The sequence below is a fragment of the Phalacrocorax aristotelis genome, chromosome 6 (genome assembly GCF_949628215.1).
Source record: "Phalacrocorax aristotelis chromosome 6, bGulAri2.1, whole genome shotgun sequence".
Taxonomy (NCBI): domain Eukaryota; kingdom Metazoa; phylum Chordata; class Aves; order Suliformes; family Phalacrocoracidae; genus Phalacrocorax; species Phalacrocorax aristotelis.
In genome coordinates, this window is record NC_134281.1 from 42254472 (window position 1) to 42280292 (window position 25821).

Below are 25821 nucleotides of genomic sequence, written 5' to 3' on the forward strand. Positions count from 1 at the left end.
CTGGTGCAAATACAGGACAAGTTCTGCAGCCACGGCCGTCCCTGCAGATTTCCCCTTCCCACCGCCCTTGATCTGCATCTGTGCAAACAGGATGGGCTAGAAAAGTATAAATAAAGCATTCAAAAGAAGGACGCGAGCACAATACCGCAGTCACAAGAAAACAGAAAAAAAGACCAAAAAAAAAAAAAGTGCATTTCTGGCCTCCCACAACAGCCGCTCCTTTCGGCTCCCGCTGCCGCCCCGCAGCCCATCCCCGCTGCCCCGGGAGGGCGCCCCGCCCCGCCCCGCCCCCGGGCACCGCCCGCCGGAGGCAGCGGGGCCGCCGGCAGCGCCCGCCGCGCTCCGCCGCTCCCAGGTACGGCCGCGCCGCGCAGGGGGGGCCCGGGCCGGGGGAGCCCGGGAGGGGGCCGGCCGGCTGGCCGGCGGCGGGGGGCCGCGGATCCCAGCAGCCGGGGGGGGCCCGGGGGACTGACCCCCCCGCGGGCTGCTCCGGAGGGGCGCCCCAGGGAGGTGCCGCGGGTGCTCCGGGGGTGCGCTGGTGGATGCTGTGGGGGCGCCTCCAAGGGTGGCTCCGGGCCGTGCTGGAGGATGCTCAGGGGGATGCTTTGAAAGTGCACAGGGGCGCTCCGTATTGTGCTCCGGGGGTGCTCAGGGGTTCCCGGGAGCACTGTGAAGGGTGCTCCTGGGGGTGCTCAGGGGTGCCTGGCCCCTCGAGCGGCTGCCTGGGGGCAGCAACAGTCCTGCACCACCCGGGACGGGAGCTTTTCCAGCGCACCTCTGGTGTGGGACGGAGGCACGGAGCGTGGCTGGGAAGTGGGGAGAGGTCAGGAAGGCTCCGAGCACCGACAGGACCCCCGGATGTCACCGTGTGAGGGCTGGGAAGGGCCCCCAGGCCCCTGGCAATGTGGCGGAAGTCAACAGGATCCCAGAGCAGCCAGAGTTGCATTTAGCCTCAAAGCCCAACTGTAAAACCCTCCCCAGCTGTGAAGATGTGGTTCAGACAAGCCCCAGCCCAGCCTCCCCAGCCGAGCACGGTCGCCGGCGCCTGCCTCCAGCCTCTCTCCGTTTCCTTGCCGGCTTCCCAGCCATCCGGACACAGAAACTCTTGGCGCCGTAAGTAATTTCTGTCTCTAGTGAGGTTCATGCTCTGGTTCCCTCAGCTGCATGTCCCGTGGGGCTCGGCTGCAGGTCCGGCTGCAGAGCAGGGCCAGGCTGAGCTCGGGGTTTCTGCATCCTCAGGGGGCCGAGAGAGGGGCCGCTCCAGCAGCGCGTTTGGCAGCGAACAGAGGGACGGGCAGTGCCGCTCCCTCGCAGGCAGCACCGCCTTTCCTCGGCAGCGCCTGCTGCCAGGGCATTTCTGAGCAATCCAGCTCTGCCGGGACCAGGCGTACCCCGTGCAAGCACTTTGTCAGCTCTTGGTGTTCGGCTTGTGATTTCTCGCAGGCCTGAGGCAAAAACATCTTGGGCTCTGACTGTGCTCTGGGAGAAATCAGAGTGAGTGTGAACAGGGAGCTGCGGCACTGGGGTAGACCATCACCTGAGGTTTGTGTAGAAGAGGGTGGATAGTCCATGAGAAGATAACCCAAATGCAAGTCCAAGTAAGTTCAGGATGGAGGCAGTTTTGGTCTGGGTGCTCTGGGTATGATGTTCACCCTCCAGAGTTGGAAGCGGGACTGAACTGGACAGGGTTGTATCATTTTCCTCACAGCTATGGGATGCGACGCCACCGGGAAGGGTTTCCTTTGTCCGGAGGCTAAACCAAAAATTAATTATTTTAGCTGCGTGGCCCACATGAAGGCAGTGAGCACCCAAAAATGCAGCATGTGCAGCGTAAGGACAGCAGCTGCAGTGAAGTGCAGAGGGAAGGGTAAAACATAACAGCAGTTACCTTCATACCTGTTTCACAGTCTTCCAGTGTTTTTGCGTTTGATTTGGGATGGACTAAATGGAAAAAGCTGATCTCTTAAATGATTCCCAAAAGAGTAAATGAGAGGAGGGAGCCCATAACCTTGGGTTTATGATTGATTATTTTTCACTTCGACTGTAGTATTTCAAAAATAAATATATCTGCCGAAATGACAGCTGTTGATGAACAGCAACCTGGCCAGGGAATCTGTGGTTGAGGCAGGATCAGTTAATGGATTCATTAAAATAATCCTGAAACTGAAAGATAAGATGGGGGGAAGCCTGTTGCTGCTGTGGGCACTGTCGGTCTCTTGGTGTAGTTTCCAAACCACTTGTGAATAGGAAAACCATGGCCATGTTCGATTTCTTTATGCAAAGTCCAGTTCTGGAGAAGGTTTGTCTCCCAGGTGCAGAAATCATCCCCATTGTGCAGTGCTGGGGCTGTCCCATTACCACGGGAGCCATCGAATTCAGTGTCACGGTCTCCCTTTGTTCTCAGCTAACCAAAAACACCCCCCACATACTTATTTCCCACCAAGCAGGAGTGCAATGTTATTTCCTGTCAAACAGCCTCTGTGTCCTCGGCGTGGGTGTGTTTCGGGAGGGAGAGGTTTGGTCTCCAAACATCCTTCGCATCAGGAACAGTTTTGAGATTCTATGAGATGGCCGGTGTTAGAGGAATACAGGCTCATTCAGAAGCTCGTTGGCGATTCAGGTCCCTCCCCCTGCAGTTTTACAGCCACCAAATATTCTGAAAGTTGCATTTTTATCACCGAGTGTTGTGCATCAAATCTTGGGTCATCTCAAGGAAGCTTTGGGAGTAGCACCAGGGGTGGACGTGGGCCCACTTGTTAGAGAAAAAAATAAATATGTTAAATTACTGTGTTTTTCATTCGGTGCCCCGTATGATGAGGTTACGCGACTCTGCCTTGCTCAAGAGCAGCGAGTGGCAGATTTCAGTTAGTAAAGCCCTGACCCCAGCTCAGGGGCACGACGGAGCCTGTGGCTCAGGGCAGAAATCCCCGACCATGCACATTTGCATGCTGTCAGCGTGAGGGGAGAGCGGTGGGGAGGAACCAGCTGCAGAGAGCTCCTTCTTCAGCCTTATTTATTTTAGACCTCGGTGGAATTCACATTTCCGGAGCTGTGCCTCGGGAAACCTCGAGTCCTGCACATCCCAGGGTTTAAACAGCACATGAAAAAGCAGTTATTGTCACTGTTATGATAATATACTACGAAAGTGGACAATTTGGTGGAGTGAGAAATGTGAAATACAGTGAAAAACCCATGCACACACAGTGGCCTCTGTCTTCCAAATGTGATTATCTTCAATTCATTATAGTAGCCAGTTCCTCTGTCCATCAGGGATGAATGTCAGTCGTGGCACAAGCAAGAAGGCCAAAAACATACCAGCAATGTGCAGCCTGGGCTTGGGCAAAAAACTAGAGGAAAGCCCCCATATCCTAAACACTCCCCATAACCTGTGTGCACAGGAGGAAATGTGAATTCCACTGCCGCACTTCTGTCTTCTACGTGGAAATCACTGGCGGAGGAGGAAGGTGTCATGTCCATCCTCTCTGTTGTCCTGATCAACGTGGAGAGTGATTTCAGGTGGCCTGAAAAATAAATGTTCCTGTTTGAAGAGGTTTTTAAACCTGTTGTGACTGCAGTGGTTGCCCAGGGAAGAGAAAAAAACAGGCATGCAGAGAATAGGGCTTTCCTAAAAATGCCTGAAAGTCCCGCTTTATGTGGGAGAGGACCTGTGTTGATGATGGGACCTTTACGAGGGTGAGACAGGACAGACGCTGGATTGCCAGTTGGCTTTCACTGTCACAAATGCACTTTTTGGAGATTTCTCCGGCTGGTGGGTTTAGGAAGCCCTGTTTGTGTGTCAGGGTGGGTTTCTCCAGTTCCACAAACTCCAGAGTTTCATCCTTCAGGAAGCACCAAGGGGATCGAACATGGCACAACACCCTTCGCTGCGCTGCCCCATCCATCTCATGTCTCAGCAAGCAGCCACGCAAGAGCAGGGTGGAAGAGCCTTTCCCAGCAAGCAGGAGCTCCTTTGTTTGATGGTCCCTCTCCACACCCAGCTTGCGAAAACACCCAAAGAATCCTGGTTTTTCTTAGGAAATGGAGACATTTCCAGCCCATCTAGGGCCGAAGCTCAGGCTCTTGAGTGGGATGAGAACAGGAGCCCCAAGGATGCACCAAACCCTGGCCAAACCAAGGACAACTCCATTGTCATAAAGTTGCTACCGGCTTCTTTGACCACATGGAAGTTACTCTGTATCACGAGCGCAAGGCTCAACCTGTCCCAAGGTCAAGGAGATGGAAAACAGCAACTTGAAAGAGACCAGAAGTCAAAGGAGGGCTTTATTGGTGTGTCATCCCCTGTCGTCCCCCCCCTCCCCCAAACTTGTGGGATTGAGATAAAAAGAGAAAATATTAGAAATTAGTCACTTCAGATTTTTGTCTGCCTTCTGACTGTTGAGTGCTTTCAATTCATGGCTTTGAGTGGTTTTTCTGATTGCCTGCCTCTGGGAAAAGACATTTTAGGGACAATGTCACAGTTTTCAAGGCATAGGATAAAATCATGAGAATCAGCCAAAACTTTTATGAGACTATGGCTGGAGTGAGCTGAAGGTCAGTTGGAAAAGAGGTTATCAGAGGGGCTGAATGTGATCATTTTCCTCTCCCAGTGAGCCATAAAAGGGGGTGAGAGTTTGGATATCTGATATCTCCAAGTCTCATCCTGACCTGTCTCTAATGGAAATGCTGGCAGGAAGCTCTTGACATTTATTAAACAGCAATAAGCAGCTTTAATAAAATCAGTATCTGCACAACTTTATTACTGCCATTTGAAAAGATGCCTGAAATGGCTGTTTAAGTACTGCTGGCCGCCGAGGGTTGCATGCTTACACTGAAAGCAATCGTCGTCTTTATTAAGTGGCACTGGGTTAATTATTCAGATTTCTTGCAAGCCCGCTGCTCTCTCAAACACCAGTGAGGCTCCACACACCTCCAGGATGTTTTCCATGTGAGCACCCCCCGGCTCCAGCCCCATCCAACTCCCTCTGCTCCTTCCTGGACATAATTTTGCAGAGAGGGTGGTGGCTGGCAGAGGATGGGAGGCCAGCCTGAACCTCTCCATTGGTGTAACCACTAGCTGATGGGTTGCAGAGGGAGCTTGTCTCTCTCGAGCACTAACAAACTGCTTCCAGCTCCCAGCTCTTCTCTCAAGAAGCCCCAGGCAGGCAGCAGCTGAGGGAGCTTCAGCCTGGGGTGCAAAAAGCACACTGGGGCCGGCGCTGCAGGGTACCTATTGCCATAAGCCACGTGCCAAAGCTGTCTGCTGGCCCCAGGACGGAGGGTGAATTTTAAGCAGGCATCTGGACTATGCGGCATTTAACTTTCAGAGGGTTTTAAAGATTTATGTCCCTTTTCTTATCATACCTTTTTACCTGCTGCCTCCACCACCTCTGCTCTTCCCATACAGTGACTGGTTTTGCATTCCTAAATCTAGTCCTGCTCCGCTTTCGCACATGCAGTTAGGTAACACCAGTGTGGAGAGAAGCCTGCCCAGCAAGCACAGGGTCAAGCAGTGCATGACTGGAGGGTCCATGCTGGGCTGGGACGGATCCAGCTTGCCAGTTCACCTTTCTGGATGCTGATGGGTTTATAGCAGTGTGCCTCCTGGGGCTCGGGTCTCCCCATTTTAATTTTGGGGCTGCTCAGCTGTCTTCTGCCCTGTGACAGGCAGCCCAGCCCAGCCCACATCTGCTGTGGTCCCAGCTGCCATTTCCGAGGGATGCCATGAGGCACGGGGCTGCTGGCAGCAAGGGTTGCATGATGCTGAATGCACCCAGGAAGGCATCTGATGCGTTCCCGGGATGCTGATCTCTTACAGCAGAAACGCTGTTTGCGCTCACTTTGGAAAACCTCATGACAACTTCTGGCAATGCAAACAAGGAATTTAAACTGCTTTTATTTACTTATTTAATCCCACAAAGTTTTCAAACTTCTTTTTTCCTCCTGAAAGGAAACTCCTTCCTGTGTCTGTGCCAGCCGGCAGCTGATCACAGCCCGCTGCTGCACAACAGAGATCCCACCAAGTGTGGATGTCCCAGGCAGACTGGAAATGGGTTATTTTTCTTCCTTTGCAGTGAAAATAGAATTGAAAAATCCGTACAACAAATATTCCCTGAGGGGCGATATTTATTCCTGGTATGTCCACTTGCAGTAATAGCTGGGCTGGTGGTTGTGCAATTGAGCAGACCGCCTAGATGGAGCAGGTTTGGGTGTAACCCTTTGGGTACCGAGTGTGAGCTCCATCCATGGGTCTGTGTGGTGGAGGGGAGCAGGGAGTGGCAGGTGAAGCCCAAACTTGCCCTCCTGCAGCGTTTCTGCTTGGGGAGAGGAATGCAGGCAGCCGTCCAGCCCATCGGCCCTGAAAGCATCCAAGAAGGCAGCGGTGGCCATGGCAGGGATGGCCAAGGACCAACAGGATGGCTTTTGAGCCATTCTGTGGCCGCCTGTTTCCTGTCATCCATGCGAGCAGCCTGCAAAGCAAAATCCCCTGACAGCTGTAGTGTGTAACATAAAGCAGCAGCAGTTTTAGGCCATGACCTCAGTCCTCATGCTTGCAGGATGATCTCGGGTGTGCCCAGGTGAAACCCCTCCCCATCTCCTACCCTGCGCCAGCCCTGTTGGGCAAAGCTATCTGAAGCCAGTTGTAGCTCCATCAAGCACCAGCCCATATTTAATTAATTTGCATGTTTTGACTCCATCCATTGCTAGTTCCTGATTAAAAGCTTATTTAGGGAGATGGAGACTTGAAGACCTTCTTCAGGCCCACGGGGATTACATCTGGGAAGAACTGTAGGTCTTATGTGTATAATTGCGATAAGGAAATGCTCCAATTAAAAGATTCCTGCTAGGTCTTTCCAGGGGGAAAACAAAACAATTCTTTTAGGCTTACTTTAAAATCAGCGCCATACAAAAATGTGTATATTTTTCTATTGTGCTGCTTTGTCTAGAGAACTTAAGCAACAGAATATGCTCAGAAAAGATGCACAAGCATAAAAAACCAGAAGAATTTGGCAGAAAATAAACCAACATGCTCTTAAGTTTGTTTTCAACCCCAAGCACAGTAATTGCCTGTGAAAGCAGAAAGCTGTCAACATGGAGTCCAGGCCCTGTGCGGTGTGGGATGCTGGAGCCGCGTGGGAAAGGCAGCATTTAACCGGCTGCTGAAGTGGGGGGGGGGGTTATTTTTCATTCCTCGGGTAAGAAGTTAACCCATCTGTGCCTTGGGGAGCGCCGGCAAGGACAAACTGCTGCTGTTTCTGTACACGCCCAGGCTATTTTACTTCCTGCAAAGGCAAAACTTTTCTGCTTTCCTTCAAACTTAATCTGTTAAAGTTACATTTAGTAGTTGCATGAGCGCAGTGAGCCTGCAGGAGTGCTGGCAGTTCTGTTCTGCAGGCAGAGAGTAATGAAATGGTTTTTTTCCGGCTAACATGAGCATTTTGGTTGTGCTGCTTGTTAAGTGATGGGAAAGGTGCTGGCGCTGTTCCATGATGCAAGTCCCTGGTGAAAGCCCCTGACAGAGCCTCCAGGTCCCAGTAGGATGCCTCTGCTTTTCAGGATTTTCTTTCCCAGCCCTGGAAGAAGTTCACAGCCCAGCTGCAGGGATCCAGGCAGTGTCTGAACCCCTCTGCCTTTGCAGACGTGAAGTTGTTGCAAGTTCCAAGCAGAGGCTAGGGTTTTTTTCCCTGTTGCCAGCCTGGGGGTGCAGCAATCCAGGATGCCCGACAGGAACACCAGCACAGGTGCTTGGGATCGACGCTCTGCCTGTCACTGAGCCACATGCCATGAATACCCTGCCCAGAATCACACCGTGTCTGCTCTGCAAGCTGCCCCTGCCTCACCTGCCTGCAATTTGAAGTTTGCATTGATAACCCCTCTGCGAAAGGCTGGAGCATTTTATTTGGAGAGTCCCACTGGCACACACAGGAGTCTGGCAGCTGCTCGTCCCTCCTCGCAGTCGCTAGGACACAGCACGGTGGGTCAGGCATCCTCTGCCTTCGCCGTGGTTATGTGCGGCTGCGTTCCTGCCATCACCCCGTCCTGTTCAGCGTCTCCTGGGGACAGCGGATGGATGGGAGAGATGTGAGGGGCCACAGCTGCAGCGAGAAGGGTAAAGGGCTGAGGGCTGTGTCTGCTCTGCATGTGGGAATGGGGCTTCAGCAGGATTAATTATGGATGTTGAGACCTTCTGCGGCTTCTACTAAAGGTACTGCCTTTTAGTCGCGGCAGCCACTTGCATTTCCTTGGGAGAGGCACTCAGCAGAATAACTAATGCGTTCAGCCTCGGAGGGTGCAGCATGCAGAGGGTGAGCTCTGGCTGCAGCCTGCAGCATCAGGTATAATAAGAACCATATCATTAATAGTTGACTGTCTTTTCAGTAATCTTTCCTAATAAGGGAGGCAGCCTGGTGACAGCCCAAGCAGCGCTTAGTGTTTTGTGTTTTATGGAAAAGTTATCTGTGGTATGGAAAGTAACTCATTTTATACAGCAGGTTTGAATTGTCCTCGGAAAGGTCATACAAGAGCGATGGGCTACTTTATTAGAAAATTAATCCCTCTTTTGCGCTTTTTGTTTTAAACTTGTATTTGCTTTCCGAGCAAGGTCACTGCTCAGCTGACCAACTTTTTAACAACTGGAAAGGGCATGTTTGCTGCCCTGAACCCTTCACTGCTGGCTCTAGGCATGGGAAAAGATGCCTTGGAGGGAGGCAAGTGCCTCTGCTCCTCTATGGATTTGTAGGTGGGAGCATGAGAAAGTAACATGACAAGATGCTTTTCTAATGATAGTTTTTCCTTTCACCACAAAGTGCTAAAGCCATTGCTGCAGTGCAGGAGAACAGACAGGCAGAGCTCAAAAAAATGTTGTGTTATAGCTAATGAGACTGTGCTAACGTGCTGCTCAGCAGGGATGAATTATCTTCTTATTTATAGGCACAGAGTTAAATGTTTCCAATTTAAAATAACTAGCAAGATGCTCTCGGAGAATGAAATTCATATCTATTTGTCTTTGTGGTTCAGTTAATTTGTTCTTTAAATCTTCTGGGGTGTAATGCTGCTCTCCTTTCTGCTGGCTGGGCTGGATGGGGGAGCAGGTGGGTGCTTACGTTGCCTGGCAAGTGGGACAGAGTAAAAGAGAGGTTAAATGTGACTGTAAAGAGCCAGTGTTTGAGACAGGGCTATTTAAAAAGACAGTACATTGTCCCTGCAAATGGACTGCCCCAGGGAATAAAACCAGTTCGCTCTCTGCTTTTGCCTTCTCATATATTTGCCTTCTTGATTTCCATTTCTGTATATATTTATTATTGCCTTGAGAAAAGCAATGTAATTTCATTCAAGGTGAAAATCAGCAATGCTGTGCATGTGACAATGTCAGCTGCCTGGAGGGGGAAATAAGTATTCTTCAATTCTATGCCATAGGAAAAAACTCAACAAATACAAAACCCAACAGAGGGTCAGCGTAACAGGTTTTAGCAGGATGAATACCCACCTAAAAACTGTGTCCTGCCCCAAACTGTGGGCCAGACCCTGGGCATATGGGTGCACTTCTTCCAGTAGATCACTTCATTTTTGTCTCATTTTCATTAGGGACAGGCATTGGAGAGCACCTGTGAGGTCCAAGGAGCCATGGTTTTGGCTCAAAGCCATCTGCCCCATGCCTGAGCTGCACCGGGGTGGGGGACAGAACATCAGCAAACTGGTAGGGTACATTCAGCATCCTTTTACAAGGCAATTTTGAAGTAGGCTGGTCAAAAGAAAAAAGTCATAGTATCAGTTTGGGCTGCAGAGTTGGGACCCAACTAGCTCATAAATGAACCAATTGGATGTAATTATTTAGGTATTAAAAAGCATCCTATTCACTGGCTCCATCCCTCTGAATAAATAACCTAGAAGAGTGCAATGTAGCTGGTCAGACAGTAGCTGGGATCTGTAAGTGCTCTGTAATTGACTGTAAGTGGAAATTTTAAAAAGTCCCCATTTGATAGAGGTTAGTGTTCTTTTTGGCACGTGCTGTTTATTGGCCGTTATAGAAGAAGAGCAGTTAACTGGAGAGCATGTCAGGAAGCCCCTGGCCAAGGTGTTTCAGAAGCTTGCATGGCATTGGGCGGGCATCGGCGTTGCCATCTGGCCACACGAGCACTGAGGCGATACCAACCTTGGAGGAGCTTTTGAGAGTTTTGATGTTCTCCTTGAGTTGGGACCCTTCCAACTTTCCTTCCATCAGGGCTATACATTGACAATAAACATGCTTACCTGAATGACAGAACTAATAGTTTCTTTAAATGGTTTGGATCTTTCAAAGTATCTGTACTGTGATAACAACACAACAGTATTTGGCTTTGTTTTCCTGATGGTCTTTGTTGTAGTTAAACCATGACATGTCAGCGCTTCTAGAAGAGATAACAGCAGCACCTCTATACTCCATATATCCTAATCTGTACTGCATATCCAGTTATCTTGCCAGATAAGCTGCTGTGGGACCATCTCTGACCAGGAACCAAATTAGATACTTGAAGTCATATCCTAAGTAAGCAACTTACTTTCCAAGAAACACCCACTTTTTCCCCCATAGCAGGAACTAAAAGACAGACCACCTCACTCTGGCCAATGTTGCCCTTCTCATACAAGTCAGGAAGCCGCCTACAGTGATGTCCAACTGCCTTAACCTCCTTCTCCCTTGCTAGCCACCTCCCTGTGTCTTCCTAAAGGGCACGGAGCCTTAATCTCCTCTCATGCTCCAGGAGGGTCTTGCCTGTGTCTACATGATGGGAAAGAGCTGGAGGGCAATACAGACGCAGCTGGATGTGAAGTTCATAGTGCAGGCTGTGGTAGATCTCCACCTGAAGATCTCCCCTGATATTAAAGCGATTTGTCTGTATTTTAGTGGAATTTGTGAAGGTTTTTTATAACATGCACTGAAATAATGGGTTTTGTTTGAACAAGATATAACATAAATTTTGAATCTTTGGTTGTTATGCATTAAACCCAGTCATTTCTGTGTATAGTTTATATCCCTTGCTGTTTTTCAGAGTCAATGAAGAGTCGTTGTGCCATCTATCTCAAGCCCAGTTGAAATTATCCTAAATGTCTGTCTTTTCTCATTTGCAGTCAAAACCATCTGTAATGCAGGGCATGTTTTATAAGAACCAACTGCCTGGGATGTGTCTATGAACCATGAGTTGTGACCACTGGAAAAGGAACTATTGATTTAAGCAGATTGCAAGTGCTTAGCAGACACAGTCAGGCTGCAGAATATGGGAAATAAGAGGAGGGTGGCCTGTGAAGAGGTGTAAAGCTTTAAGGAGAGATTAAGTTCAGATGATTGAGCCTTTTTTAAAATTAAAATATATCTTTTTTTTTTTTTCAAGGGTGAAGCGACTCATCTGCTCTAGCTTGTCAGAAGATGTTTAACTGACAGCCCAATTAGACCACACCATGGAGAAGACAGATGGTATGGAGGCTGCAGGGTGTTTGTTTGCTCATTTGTTTCTTGAAAAAAAACCCAACCAAGCCCTGAAGTAATTTCCTTACCAGAAATACTGCAAATAACCTGTTTTCTATAGAAATGTGCTAGGGCCAGGAGGTGAAAAATGCATTGTTCATGTATTATGCAGACTTCCTAAACCGCAGCTCTCAGTTCAGCACGTTTGTCCTCCTGTCCTTTGCAGGCAGGACAGATCTCCTCTGCTTCCACTGCCTGGGCTTTGCTCTTGTGCCATATTACCCTGCGTGATGTTTTCCCTCTGTCATTCCTCTGACTTTCAAGTGCTGCTTCCCATCAGAAAGCCAGCTGCATCTTGGTGATGCTCTGTGATGAGTGGTTCTGAAAGCCATGCCAAATTCTGCTGGTCCCCATGCAGCTGCTGCACCAGGATGGAGAGAGAGGGAGCAGCCATGAAACCTGGTTTCTCCTGGTGGAGCTGCTCCTCCTCATCCTCATAGAGCATGGCTTGTTTGCTGAGAGGTGCAAAGCAGCCCAAACCATGGTGATTTCAGGGACTTGCAGCATAAAGGAAAATAAGCAATGATAAAGGGGTTTAAGTATTTAGACCCTCAAGGCCGAAATTTGGGGACTGTGAATTTTTGCAGGCTGAATCTGACTGTATTAAGTTGCATTAAAAAAGGAGCCTTGGGCTGCACTGCTGGAGCTGTGCCATTTGCCTGCAACATCTGGGTGGGCAAACACTGTCACGCATTTCTTGGCGATTTTCCTCAATTAAAAGCTGTAGTTGGTGGTGTGCAGCCAGTCACCTTGGGAGGCACGTGTTTCGCATGGATGCAGCTCTGTAAAACTGGCGCTGTCTGGGTCTGACCTCTGCTCGGTGCTGTATTCATCATTTTCAAGGAATAATTTGTGACCTGGTGTTTGCTGATGAAACGATGCAATGATTTTCCTGCTTGGTGTGCGTGGCACTACTTACACCACTGAAAAGTTAAAACCAAGAGCCTTGAAAAATGTAATTGTCACAGATTTGTTCCACCTTAGTTTTTTGAGCTGGATTTACTATACATCAGGCAGCTTCTTATACTCACACAGACATGTAGCTCTGCCTGCAAATCCTGCTGTCTGCTTAATTGCCAATTAAAGCCATGATTTCAGCAAATTTACAGCTTCCTCAGTGCAACTATTACCTGATTCGCTTCCGGAAAACCGGATTGGACCTTGGCACATGCTGCTGCGTTTTTACCACAAGCCTCCATGATAATGAACTGCAGCCCCTGCCTGCCTGAAACTGAGATGAAAAAAAAGCAGCAACATTTTTCCCCTGCTCTAAGCATATTTTTTGTTAATTTGTTGTCTTCAAAATTCAGTCATCTCTTTTGTTTTTGGGTTGTTTCAGCAAACGGCCAGCCACCCAAACCAGACGGCGAGAGGGAGCAGCCCCGCAGCCTCCCCTACTCCGTGGAGACGCCATATGGCTTTCACTTGGACCTGGACTTCCTTAAGTACGTGGACGACATTGAGAAAGGGAACACCATCAGAAGGGTTCACATCCATCGGAAAGCCAAGCAGCCGAAATTCAGCACCCTGCCCCGAAACTTCAGCCTGCCTGAAAACGGCTCCCATGGATGCACGTCTGCTCCCAGCAAGAGCTGGACAGCAACCTGCTCCTTCCCCCAGCGAAAGGCATCCCTCGGGATGGAAGAGATGCCCTGTTCCCTCCTGCCCAGTGAGCTGACCCTTCCCATGGCTGATGAGCCGAGTTACCGGAGAAAAGCCCTTTTGGCAGAGACGCGGCGGCAGGTGGAGCTGGGGCGGCAGGAGGGTGAGCTCCGTGGGCGGCCGCAGCTACTGCGAGCCTCCAGCATGCCCGCTGCACTGCCACCCGGCCAGGCCCTGCCGGGGGACGGGAGGGTGCCCTCACCCCTCTGGCCACCTCCGCAGCTCTGCCATGACCAGAACAGCTCTGAAAGCACATTTCATCCCACGTCATGTTCACCTGGCTCTGACGGCATCATGTTAAATCTCCCCCGGAAGATGGTCTTGGAGCAAGATGCCTCCATGGGGCAGAAGGAGCATCTGGGTGGAGGCAGCCCAGGGCTGGTGCAGGTGCAGCCCCCATGGCAGAGCCAGCATCCTGCAGCACCACAGCTGCAGGTTGTGATGGAGAGCGGAGGCGAGGAGGGCAATGCTGCTGACGCCGGCACCCTCCAGCTTGCAGAGGAGAACATGAACCCTGGGGAAGGGGAGTTAAGTGTAAGTGCAATTTCTCCAAACGTGCTGAAGAAAGCTGAGGAGGGGAGTGTCCAGGCTATAAAGAATAAGGAAAGCTGTGGTCCTCAGCCTTGTGATGCAGGAGAGCCTGTCGGGGTCGCCGCACTGAAGCAGCAGATTGCTGCTCTGGAGGAGCAGCTGAGCAAGAAGAAAGAAGAGCTTGAGCAGATCAGGGCAGTGCTGGAGCAGCAGGATCATGAGATCAAGGAGAAGGAGAAATGCATTAAGTTACTAGCTAGCTCCAAAGCTCAGCTGGAAGAGAAGCTGTGCCGGGAAAACACCAAAAAGGCCAAGCCACCATCCAGGCAGAGTGGGGGGGCTTTGCAGTGCTATGATGCAGCAGTGAACACTGACCTCTCGCAGGTAACTGGGGCCAAGCAAGCCCATGATAAAGGCATCAATGTAAATATCCTAGTCTCCACCAAATCCATAGGATGCAGCATCCGCAGAGCAGACAACATGAACACACAGGCAACGGAGCGGGGTGCTTGGAGAGATCAGGGACTGGCAGACACTTGTACTGGTGTCAGCGGAGAGAGACCTGGACATTTGGGTGAAGCTGACATTAAGGCTGACCTTCACGCACCATGCTTCACCCAGTTGAAGATTGATGAGCAACTCAGCGATGACAATCAAAATCACAGGAATAACTGTGATACCCAGAGTCCCTCTGCTCACACAGTGACTGCAGAAAGCTATCGAAGAACAAGAATTGGCTCAAACACAGAAAAGAAGTCAGGCTTTGGTGAAGATAAACCTCGAGATGGGCTCGAAGAGGAAGGTCCACCTGACCACAAGGAGCTCCCTGCTGTTGACCCCATCGGCCAATACGTAAAAAAAATCCAGGAGCTTTTGCAGGAGCAGTGGCTGTGTTTGGAGCATGGCTACCCTGAGTTAGCAAGCGCTATTAAACAGCCGGCTTCCAAGCTCAGCTCCATTCAGAACCAAATAGTTAATTCCTTAAACTCGTTGCTCTCTGCCTACTCTACGCAAGGGCCCACAGATACGGAGAATTCGAACACACACTATCAACAGTTGGGTAAATAATATTGGCGTGGGTTTCAATGTGTCCAGGCCAAATCTCTTCCCATTTATTCAAGTGTTGAGCAGGGTAATGCCGTGGAGCTTGGTGGAATAAATAGTATCAGTCAGATCAGAAAGAGCGCCCCCCACATATATGAGAAATGCAAATCTCTGTACCTCATAAGCTATATGATCTTAAATTAAAAAAGCAAAGGAAACCATGTAGAAGCTGGTAAAGCTGTGCCTCAGTTATATGCAGGATCAGCTTCCAAAAGTGGCCATACTTGTGGCTATTCCTTCAAATAACCATTTTTCTTGATTTGACTGAACATCTCAGTTTGCTAGGATATGGGACTCATGCTCATCTGGGTTAAATCAGCATGAAGTTCATCAGAACCAAAACCAATTCAAGGTAACTAAGCAACTCACAGCCGTTCATCTAAAATAATTTTAGCTTATATGAAGATAAGAATCCCAAACTGAAGACTGCCTGTTCTCTGGTGGCAGGAGTTGCAAATAGATAAGTGGCCTGTTATTTATAAGCAATACATGTGAGACTATTCAAACTCCACTAGAAAGACTCATTCATGTAGTATTACAGAAGATTTATATAGATTTCCAGTACATTAGTATTGAAAAAAAAAAAAAAGGAAAACATTAGTACAAAAGTAAAACATACTTATATTCATAGGACACGTATATAATGCCCAGTCACTTCCTTTATATTCCTAGTCACTTGGAGATGTTTGAGACCTGTATTTTAAAGGTGGCAGGGCAGGTTCACGTTGTGGCCAGGTGCATAAGTAGTTTTGCAAGACGTAAAAAGCATCACCTAAGATGAACTAAGATGCTTATGGTTTTGATTTGTAGTTTGTTTCTAGAGGTTGAGAATCATAATTGATAATTATGGCACATCTGCTTAATTAATCTATTATTTTGTATTTTGCTAGAAATCTCTCCAACCACAAGTCTTAAATCTATCATGAAAAAGAAAGGTTATGGTTTCCATGCAGGAGGCAATGGGACCAAAAAGAATCTTCAGTTTGTTGGGGTAAATGGTGGGTAAGCATCCATTCAGAAGATAAAACTGCCTTTTAACACGTGATGTCCTCTGTATCGCTGAAGAAGTAATTCTTTTTTTTCCCCCTCTTTTCCCCTCCAAACCTCTTGATTAAAAGGCCATTTGAAATGGAGCCTCTTTCTCCCTTCTTTAATCCAGCACTGATAACCTGTAAGTAACCCTGTAGAAAAGATGTTGGTGTTTTCAGCTCAGCAAGGGACATCCTGGGGACTGACACTTTCTGCACACCATCTTTTGGGGCTTCATCCAAAACCCCACTGGGTCCATGGGAAGATTCCCTCTAACTTTGGTGGGTTTTGGAGGCGGTCAGCATTGCCTGTGTGGGCACACTGCCACTAACCTTTCTCCATGCTCCAGTGATAGCCAACAGATGTTGGTTCAGGGACTGAGGGAAGACTATTTCAGTAAACAAGGCATTATCTTGGGGAGGAGGAGATTCATATTTTAAGTTGTGCTCCAACACCCAGTTCTCTGTGTATCCAATATCTAACACACTTTGGCCTTTGAGCTAACTAGATACAACATGTGCTGTAGATGCACCTCTGAGAGCAGCACTGGCACATCTTCTATTGAGGAGTGTGCTGGCATGAAGAGGGCAGGATGCATTTCACTTTCTTTTCACTGTGCAAACAGCTATGTGTGCAAGTTTGGATGCTGGTTTCTGCTGACATACACTTCTCTGACTTCCCAGCTCGATGGCTACTGCTGTTGGGTTCATTGGGTATTACTCTTATTGTGTAGAGCTTCTTCTACTAACAGTCACTGAAATGGGTACAACTTGTAGCAAGTAGAGGACTCTTGACTAGTTTGAGAAAAGTTTTGGGATCCCTCAGAGTGAAATGTTGTGTCTCATGGAAGACATTATTGTTATTAATACTTTTGGACATGGTGGATTCAGGTCCATGCTGGATCTGGAGCTGCAAACACAGTTTTTCTCTAGCAGTCCTCAAGGTTGCCGACATGCCACCTGTCCCACATTGCCACAGGGTCCATGCTTCTCACGGCTCCCCACCAGTGTGCTGGGAGCTCCCAGCAGGGAGGCGGCATGTAGCCCTTGCCTGGCTGTGCTGGGGCTTGTGCAATGGACGTCCCTCCAAACCAACTGAGTAGTCCCTGAAGTAACCTTGCCTACCACTAATTAACTGCTTCTATCGCGTGCCTTCTGGCTTAAAGAAGACAAAAAAACCCACCCCAAACTAACCCCAAATTTGGCTGTGGCTCTATGGCTCTAACCTTTTAACTTACGTATCACTCTGGGCTTCATCCAAGGCCCATTGGAGTCAGTGGGTGTCTTCAATGAGTCTTGGTCAGGCCCTGTGGTTGCAGACAGGAAGGAGAGAATAACATGTGGTGTCCCCAAATAGCTATGAAACGACTTCAAGCGAAGACAGCCCATCAGACGAGGACACAGAGAGTGAGATGGGGAGAAGAGCTGATGATTTGGAGCCCGCACAGGCAAAAGCTAGTAGTGAAGGTGAGGGGGCTCCTTTGGGGACCTCCTCGCAGGAGAGCCGTGAGGACGACGACCTGCAGGAGCCATCAGCAGCAGCAGTGCCTTGCATTCAGCACCAGGCTGACAGGTAACCAGAAAAACAGACAGCAATCATGCTTTCCAGCATGTTTCTGCAGGCACAGGACGAATGGCACTGCATTCAGCCGTTCCTAGAGGGCTGGGGTCAGTGCTTCATCTGCTCGGTGGAAATGCAGCTACTGACCTCTGTAGCCAGGGGAAAATGCTTTAAAGAGCTAAAGATTTTTTTTAGTTACTACAGAATCTAATGGGGATTGATTCCACACTTGATTGTGGAAAAGGCAGAGTGAGTATATTTAGTTCGAATGACCTCATTTCTCCCCTCTCAAGTAAGGTTTCTAAGTAAAATTCTTTGCAGATTCAGGAAAAAGATTCCCCCCTTCCCCCTTCAAGGCTTCTTGTAACAGATGAAGTTGACCATGCAGCTCTGGGACTCTGGACTTAGACACCTATTTAAGTGCTTAACTTTCTACCGAAAAATTTGTGTCAAGTCAATGGGACAATTTGTGTCCATAAAACTAAGCACTTGAATAAGTTGAATGTATTCTGACCTAAACCGCGTGGTCTCCTTCTTGCTTCAATATCTCCTGCAAGTTATGTCTCATGTTGGATTTACAAAAGTATTTTCCCTTTAGATGCAAACCGTCTGAAGACTTCCTTGCCGACTGCCAGCTACTCAGCAAGCACCTCTCAGAAATCAGGACCACAAGTGACAAGCATCTGGTACAGATAATTTTCAATCCCATTTCAGATGCATTTCCCACCCTCTGGTTACATTTAATGGATAAGATTATCCTGACAGCATGTTGCAGGCTGTGCCTTACCATGCCATGGACATGTAGCTTTGTGAGGAGAGGGGGCACAAGATGACCTCTGAGTCAGTTTTAGAATAGCCAAAAAGAAAGGAAAAGGGGAAAAAAAAAAAAGATTATGGCTTTCTCTGCTTACTCATTCAAGTTACCACAGGAAATTCCTTTCCTCCTTAAGTTATAGCAGTAATCCCCAAACCACGAGCTAAATACCGGCTGGGCGATGCCAGAGCACAGGATGAAGTGGTGTGGGGTGAGGAGCCAGGGCAGCAACTGTTTTGCAGGATGACTACCCCAGGAGTAATGGTGAGACCTTGGTGTTTTCAGCGGCATGTCCTGAGCACTGTCTGCCAGGAGTGGTTCCGGGTGTCAAGCCGCAAGTCTTCCAGCCCAGAGGTGGTTGCAGCATATCTCAAGGCACTGGGGTCCATCCAGCCCCAGCTCTTGGCAATGGTGGTGAACCTGGCTGACAGGAATGGCAACACAGCCCTTCACTACAGTGTTTCTCACTCCAACTTCCCAATTGCAAAGCTCCTGCTAGACACAGGTAGGAACAGCCACGGCTTTTGTTGGAGATGGGTGTCGAAGTTACTTTATGTTGCACTTGCCAATGGGGCATGGTCCCATAGGGGATGACCATGGCCAGCAGAGCCAGGTAACAGGGATCCATCAACAGTCCCAGACATGGCAAACAGTGAATGAGGTCCAGGGTCCTCCCAGGGAGTTGTCAGGAGCAAAAGGAGTTGGGACGGAGGTGGGGCTGGGGATGAACTACAACCTGCATGCAAGAGAGCTATCCGGTAGACAAGCATGGGGCCAAGGTCCACCCAGGAGACAAATGTGGGGCCCAAGGTCCACCCAGGAGACATGGTTGATCTGAAGACCAGCATCCTCCTCCATAGCTTGGCCCTGGTCCCATGGGTGTGGGCAGGGGTCCCAGCTGAGGCCCCTCAAGGACATTAAGGCTCATTAGTGCCCTCAGGGCCCTGACACATCTTGAGGGCTTTGCAGTCTGACTTTGGAGAGGGCTCAGTGTCCCCATGGCCAAGGGGAGTGTCTCTTGGCCCTGGTCCAGGTGGGATGGGGTGGCTCCCCCAGCTTCTTGTAGCAGCAAATGCCACATCATGGCTTGGAGCTGGAGGATCAGACCCCTGAGAGTGTAACAAACCCCACAGCACTGCAGAAAAATTCCATTTTAAACTATTGAACATTCAGCTCAAGTTACAAAGAAAGAAAAATCTCAGCTGAGCTTGTATGGGGGAAAAAACGCACGTGCGCTCAGGAAGAATAAAGGCACTTTGGCCTTTTCTCATGGGCCAGAAAATCTGTTAAATGTTAGGGAAATGGCAGATTATCATACCCATCTATAACCCGATTGTTGCCACAGACGCACAGGGAGCCATGGCGGTTTGTCCCCTCCTGCTTCTGAGTACCCGGGGCGGCTGGGTCTCCGGGGCTAGGCTGGATGTGAGCCCCAGCCTGTCAGACATGGCTCGTTCTTCATGGTGGAGTTGGAAATAGGCTCTTTGAGGTGAAAAGTGAGTGAAACTGGGCCAGGATGGATTTACACAGTCCATTGGGTGACATTTGTCTTTCTGCTGCTCCCTTGCTGCAGGAGTCGAAGCAAACAGGCCACAGCTCCAAAACTGGCATGTGCCCAAGGCATTAACTATCCCCACCCTTTTTTTTGGTTATGGTCTTTGAAGTTAATTGAGTTGACCTCAGCAATTGTAATTAACTGTAGCAATGTGTAGCACCAAATATCCTTTACTGCTGTGTTCACAAGATTACATATTTAACACAGATATATCTCAATCCTTTATCATTATGGAAACTCCTGTTTCTGGGGACATAAGATGCTGTGTATTTTATAATTCCCTCTTTCCTCCCTGTTTGCTTGTCTCTCTCCGTCTGATTCATCATGGGGCTGAATCCTGCTCCTGTATGGTGCATCACCCACCAGGCCTGTGCCGCCTGGACCTGCAGAACCGCGCTGGCTACACAGCAGTGATGCTCACCCCGCTGGCAGCTGCCGAGACGGGCGAGGACATGGACGTGGTGATGAAGCTGCTGAAGGAGGGGGATGTCAACCTGCGAGCTGCCCAGGTGCGTCCTGATAGTAGTTCTACTGTTTCTTTGCAAACTGAGCATGGCCTCACGTGGGGTCATGCCGCAGGCACGGGTGGAGGGCAACCAGCCCACTTATTTGGCAAAGGCATCTGCAAAGTGGCTCCTGCTGAGCTTGTAGCCTCCGATTTACAGCCATCATTTATGTGATGCTAATTCAGCCTGTGGCATTATCGTGTCCCCATAGAGGTGTCGGGTTGTGGGAGCGGGCGGTATATTATTCAAGTTCCTTACACTGCATGTGCAGTGCCAGGCTGAGACTCAGCGGTAGATGTTGGGTTGGAGTTGCTGTTTCCCAAAAGTTACAAAAGCAAACTCAGCTAAACTGCAGCACTGCCACTCAACAGCTCCCTGTGAAGGGATGTGAGAGCTGGGTAAAACAAAGAGGCAAAAGGAAGGCTGAAAATTTTGCAGAACAATTTTTCTGAGCTAAAAAATTGGAAGTGATGCCAGCAAAGAGTGGTGCGGGGTGGATCCCGGGGTACAGCATCCCCAGGTTTGCTGGTGAGCAGTCGTTTCACGAGTCACAAATTTTTGGTCCTACAGATGGCAGAGTATTCACCCAGCTCTTCTTCCAAACAGCTGTAAAAGTTAGTCTAGACCTAAGTTAAACTACTCAGGAGGGTTAAGGGGGCAGCTGGGAGCTGCTGCAGAGACCCTCACGTGGCGGTGGTGCAAGTGAGCAGATATCTCCTGCAATACCTGCTGAAGAGCTCCAGTGTTATTTACTAATAATATGCAGTAATATGCATTAGTAAGATGAATTATTATATATGTACTATGCAATATTTTATATATATGCAATAATAACATTCCTTATTATTAATACATATAACAGTCTGAATGAGCAGGACTATAGGAGGCCAGTGGGTAAGGGGTGTTCAGCCTCACCCTGTGTGGTTGCAGGGAGGCCAGACTGCCCTGATGCTGGGGGTCAGCCACGAGCGGGATGACATGGTGCGAGCCCTCCTCTCCTGCCAGGCCGATGTCAACCTGCAGGATGAGGAGGGGATGACGGCCCTGATGGTGGCCTGCCAGCAGGGCAACACCGACATCGTCAGGCTCCTCTTGGCCCAGCCCACATGCCAGGTCACACTGACAGACAAGGTAAGGCTCTGGCACCGCGCTCGGTCCCATACACCACCTCACATCCACCAGGCAGGGAAAGCTCCCATGGGATCATGCTTTATGGGCAGCAATTCCTGAGTGGTGTTTTTCAAGTGAAGTACAATTTCGGTCCACTTTCTAATCAAGGGTCCACTTTTAGGAGGGTACCCCTGGTTTCGATGCTTGTGCCATGGATGGGGTGGCTGTGGTGGCATCCTGCATCCCAGCTGTAGCCCCGGCAGTAGCACTGGGGGGAAAAGCCCAACCCAGTCTAAACCTACAAAAAAAAAAAGATTAAATCCTTGACATGTGGAAGCAGGAGAGCTTCAGCTCCAAGAAATTAGCAGCAATTAACTCTCCCCTGAGAACAGACACCTCTCTGGGGTGACATGTGGGATGGGGCTGGGCTGGGATTAGCACGGCTGGCTGGTGGAAATCCTCCTCCTGCATGGGCTTACGGTGATGGGGCCACATGGCTACATTTATAGTTTTGCAACTGTTTTCTAATTAAAATACAATTTTGTCTAACATGAAATGGCACTGGGACCAGGAGAAGGCACAGGCAGGATACATTTTGTGTGGTTGAGGTTAAGCCCCAAAACACCATGGGGAGGTTGCAGGACTCATTTGAAATGGGGGGGGAAATGCAGGGAAGGAGGTTCGGGGGTGAATAGCTGGATGTGAAGCTGCCTTGTCCAACTGCTTGCTGGAGAGCTGAGAAAAACACATCAGTGGGCAGACTGCAAACAGCCGCTCTTAGCAGTGATGGGGCCAAGAAGTGGAGGTGGTTGAGGATGGAACTGGGTGGTTTATGTGGGTGGCTGGGGCAAGATGCAGGGATTCAGGCAGTAACGTCTTCACCTCCTCCCCACAGGGCGGTAACTCGGCCCTGTCACTGGCCCAGCACGCTGCTCACGAGGACATCGCAGCCCTCCTGCGAGCCCATGCCGAGCAGAGCCCGTCCCTCTCTGCGTGACCAAGTGGGAACAAGAAACCAGGATGGGGAGCGGGAAACAAACAGTCCCTTCTTGAACAGCCCCGCTGCTCACCTCGGCAGCTGGGGCTAATATCGTGGATTTCCATACATACAGGGGATGAACCCGGTCAATTATCTGCATACATTCCCCATGATGAATTCTCCTTATTAAGCCTGCTTACACCCATCCAATATATGCACATTGCCACAAATTACTCCAAGCTCTCCTATACGCTCCTCCTGGTATAGATTTGGCAGGTGAGCGACCAAAACAAAGGAGAAAAGCACATTAGAAAAGCAATACTTAGCCTTTTGTAACCTTACATTATGGTTGTCCTTTTAATCGACTACTTAACTGTATCTCATTTAACTTGTAAGTTTGTGTCCTAATATTTATTATTAGCTCTTCTGTACTAGTGGCAGGCAGTGATTATTCAGTGTATGTAACAGCAAACACAAGCTGGATGGATTATGTAAAGTATAAAATCCTATTTATGTTTGCTTATGTGGGTCTGATATAAGAATTAAAAATTAATGCTCTAGCAAAATATTTGAGTATACCAGACCCAAACACACAGACACTGTTTTGCCTGTATTTGGAATTACCATATGGCGCCTTTTTTTTTTCTAATTATGGTTGAGCTAATGGGGAAGCATAGCCCATTGACATGCACCGTGCATCAGCACACGTGTTGCTCAGGCACAGCAGGGAGGATCAGGTTGTCCTGAGCACAGTATGAGAAGAGCACAACAGATTCCTGTCCCGGGATGCATTAATGTTGTCCAAGGGTTTTGTCGAGGGAATTTGCTGACAGAGGCCTTTTGGGGAAAAGTCTGCTCTCTGCTTTCCCTTGTGCTCTATGTTGAGATGCCCAAGCTACTGCCGTGTAAAGCCATGGCGTGATTTAGCTGCCGGAGTCAGCCAGTGCCAGGGCCTCCCCTGACATGGGGCACACACTGTGGGGGACCCACAGACCAGCATCACCTTAAATAATACATAGGACAGGTTTTTTTTTTTCTTAAATCCCTCTGCTGCTGACAAAGAGAGGAGGGCTCAGGCCCTACTTTTCCAAACATCTTTACACTGTCATTATGTTGCTACAGACTGGGAAATTCCATTTCATGAGGCTGTGCTGCATCTCTGTAGCCTTTGGTGGACCTGGATGCCATCACCAGTTGAGCTGGTGCGTAGTACATGTCCATAAACCCAGATCTACTTGCCATTGCTAAAAGCAAATCTCCCTAGTTAATTACTTTTCTTTTTTTGTTACTAAGCGCAAGTTAATCTTGGACTACTTTGACTGCTTGTTCACATCATGAACTGCCTTTTCCCCTTCCCTCTTACTTGCAATATGTGTCAAGGCCATTTCTGAGGCCCAGTCCTTATGCCAGTAATGCTCCCATTACCTTGCCTTGCAGGGAGGGGAAGACTGGCCTTGCCACCTTATTTCCACTGAAATTTGCCATCTACTCCATTTCTTTCCTTTCTTCATGGTTTCAGTCATAAACATTCATCATTGCAAATGTCTATCTGCTTTTTTTTTAAACTCAAAATTCAGTTATCTCCTTTATGTATAAATAAACTTGAGTTAAGCCTTTACTTGTGTTTTCTTCTGTGCCTGTCCCCGTTGCCGCAGTGCTCTCCTGACACGAGGCAGCAGGGATGCGCTGACAGACAGACTGACCCCTAAAAGCAAAAGGCTGGCAAGGAAAGCCCTCAGCCTGTCGTGACTCCACGTATGTGCACATCATTAAATCAGTAATTTTTTTTGAGGTGTTTCTGCAGATCAGTAACCCCCTCCCACCCCAGGATGTCTCAGGCCCCAGCTCACTGGACAGAAAAAAACTGGGGTGGGGTGTAGGGGGTGTGGGGGGTGTATGTATGCATATTTTGCAGGAATTGCCTCTATTTGCATACCTGGGTGCTGGGCTCTGCGCACCCACTGCCAGCATAAGCACCCAGTGCATTGCTGCCAAGCCCCAGCTGCAAACAGAGAGCCATAATACCATTTTGTGACAATTTTCACTGAGTTTTTTCCCCCCCATCAGCTCTGGAGCTGGGCTTGCAGAGAGGAATGTCACTCTGACGCTTGCTGCTTCCCAGAAGGAAGAGAACTTTCTGGCTTCAACATAATAAACGTGGGAGATTTTCTGCTAAGGATCAGCATGGCTTTGGGAAGTGCCTGCCTCCTCCTGCCTGTGGGATCCTGCAGGACAGCGAGCTCACCATAGCGTGATTTGGGGGCAGGGCATACTATTTTGAGGGTGTGCTGCAGCTGTGCAGCAAAGCAGCATGGACTTTGCTGCCTTCCCCCTGCCTCCCTCCACATCCCCCTTTCCTTCACATTCCCACCCCTGCAGCCCAGGCTAGTTAACACATACAACCCCAGAATGTTTCTTTTCTTTTGTTTGCCTCATAGTTCCTCTTTTCCCCTCAAACTGTCTTCCCAGGAGGAAAAGCTCTCATGGGGTGACCCCCCCCCCGCAGCAGCTCCTCCACTCATGCAGCCCCGAGGGACTGTGGACAGTTCGATGCTGCCCTTGGCACCTCCCAGAGCCCAGCATCACGCTGTCAGGGTACCGGATGGCACAAAACCGATAAAAAATCATCTGCAGGATCTCAGTGCCAGGAAGTGCTCAAGAACCAGCCTTAATTTATATATTTCAATATCATGGTAGAGATCAAACTAAATATAGGCAAGCAAAAATACACCCCCCAGTGTGAGCACTGTACAATACAAATAGAGACAATTAAGTCACAGCAAGGAAAGAAATTAATCTAATGATCATTATGGGTTCACCATCTAGGAGCTGATTAGCTATGAAGGGAAAGAATGACAAGAAATTCAGCTGAACATGATTTTTCCACTCTCCTTATGGCCATTTCTAGTGTGCCCCTTTCTTTTGCTGCAAGGAGGGGAGCAGGGACTTGACAGTCTCATCCAAAGCACCTCCATAGTCACAGAGAACCATGTCACTCTGCGTAGCCCTTAGCATCTATACTGGGACTGAAAACAGGATAACTTCCAGCGATTCTCTGTTTTTCCCTCTTACTGATAACCTTTAAAGAAAGCTCTCTTCTGCCCAGACGTTGTCCCCTGACCCACATGCACGTGAGCCCATCAGATGTCCCCAGGGATGCTGGGCTTGCCTGAACGCGATGCTGGACACCAAGTGCTTTGGTGGCAGAACAGGGATGAGAAGGTGGAATGGTGGTGCCAAAGGGGAGGCGCCCAAGGAGCAACAGCCAGGTCCACCCAAGGGCCATCCGGGGCAGAAGGGGACCCTGGGTGCCTGGAAACATTCAAGGTCAGGTTGGACAGAGCACCGATCTAGTCGAAGATGTCCCTGCTTATTGCAGGGAAGTTGGACTAGATGACCTTTAAAAGTCTCTTGTAACCTAAACCATTCTATGATTCTGTGTCCCACGTCTGGAGCTGTCATCCACAGTCAGCA

General features: G+C 49.1%; 1 protein-coding gene across 4 annotated transcripts; it reads left to right on the top strand.

Annotated features, from left to right (window-relative positions):
* The first annotated feature begins 275 nt into the window (after positions 1–275).
* Positions 276–23963, top strand: KANK4 (KN motif and ankyrin repeat domains 4). Of its 4 annotated transcripts, none has more exons than XM_075097395.1 (10): positions 276–355; positions 11364–11446; positions 12837–14750; positions 15685–15796; positions 17180–17395; positions 17982–18069; positions 18483–18702; positions 20119–20261; positions 21189–21389; positions 22264–23963. In XM_075097395.1, the coding sequence occupies exons 2-10, from the start codon at positions 11431–11433 to the stop codon at positions 22363–22365; spliced, it is 3012 nt and encodes a 1003-aa protein (XP_074953496.1). In that variant the 5' UTR covers positions 276–355; positions 11364–11430; the 3' UTR covers positions 22366–23963. The 4 variants fall into 4 exon arrangements, with proteins under 4 accessions (XP_074953496.1, XP_074953495.1, XP_074953498.1 ...); XM_075097394.1 differs by lacking the exon at positions 276–355 and adding an exon at positions 916–1113; XM_075097396.1 differs by lacking the exon at positions 276–355 and adding an exon at positions 9625–9694.
* Positions 23964–25821: the final 1858 nt, after the last annotated feature.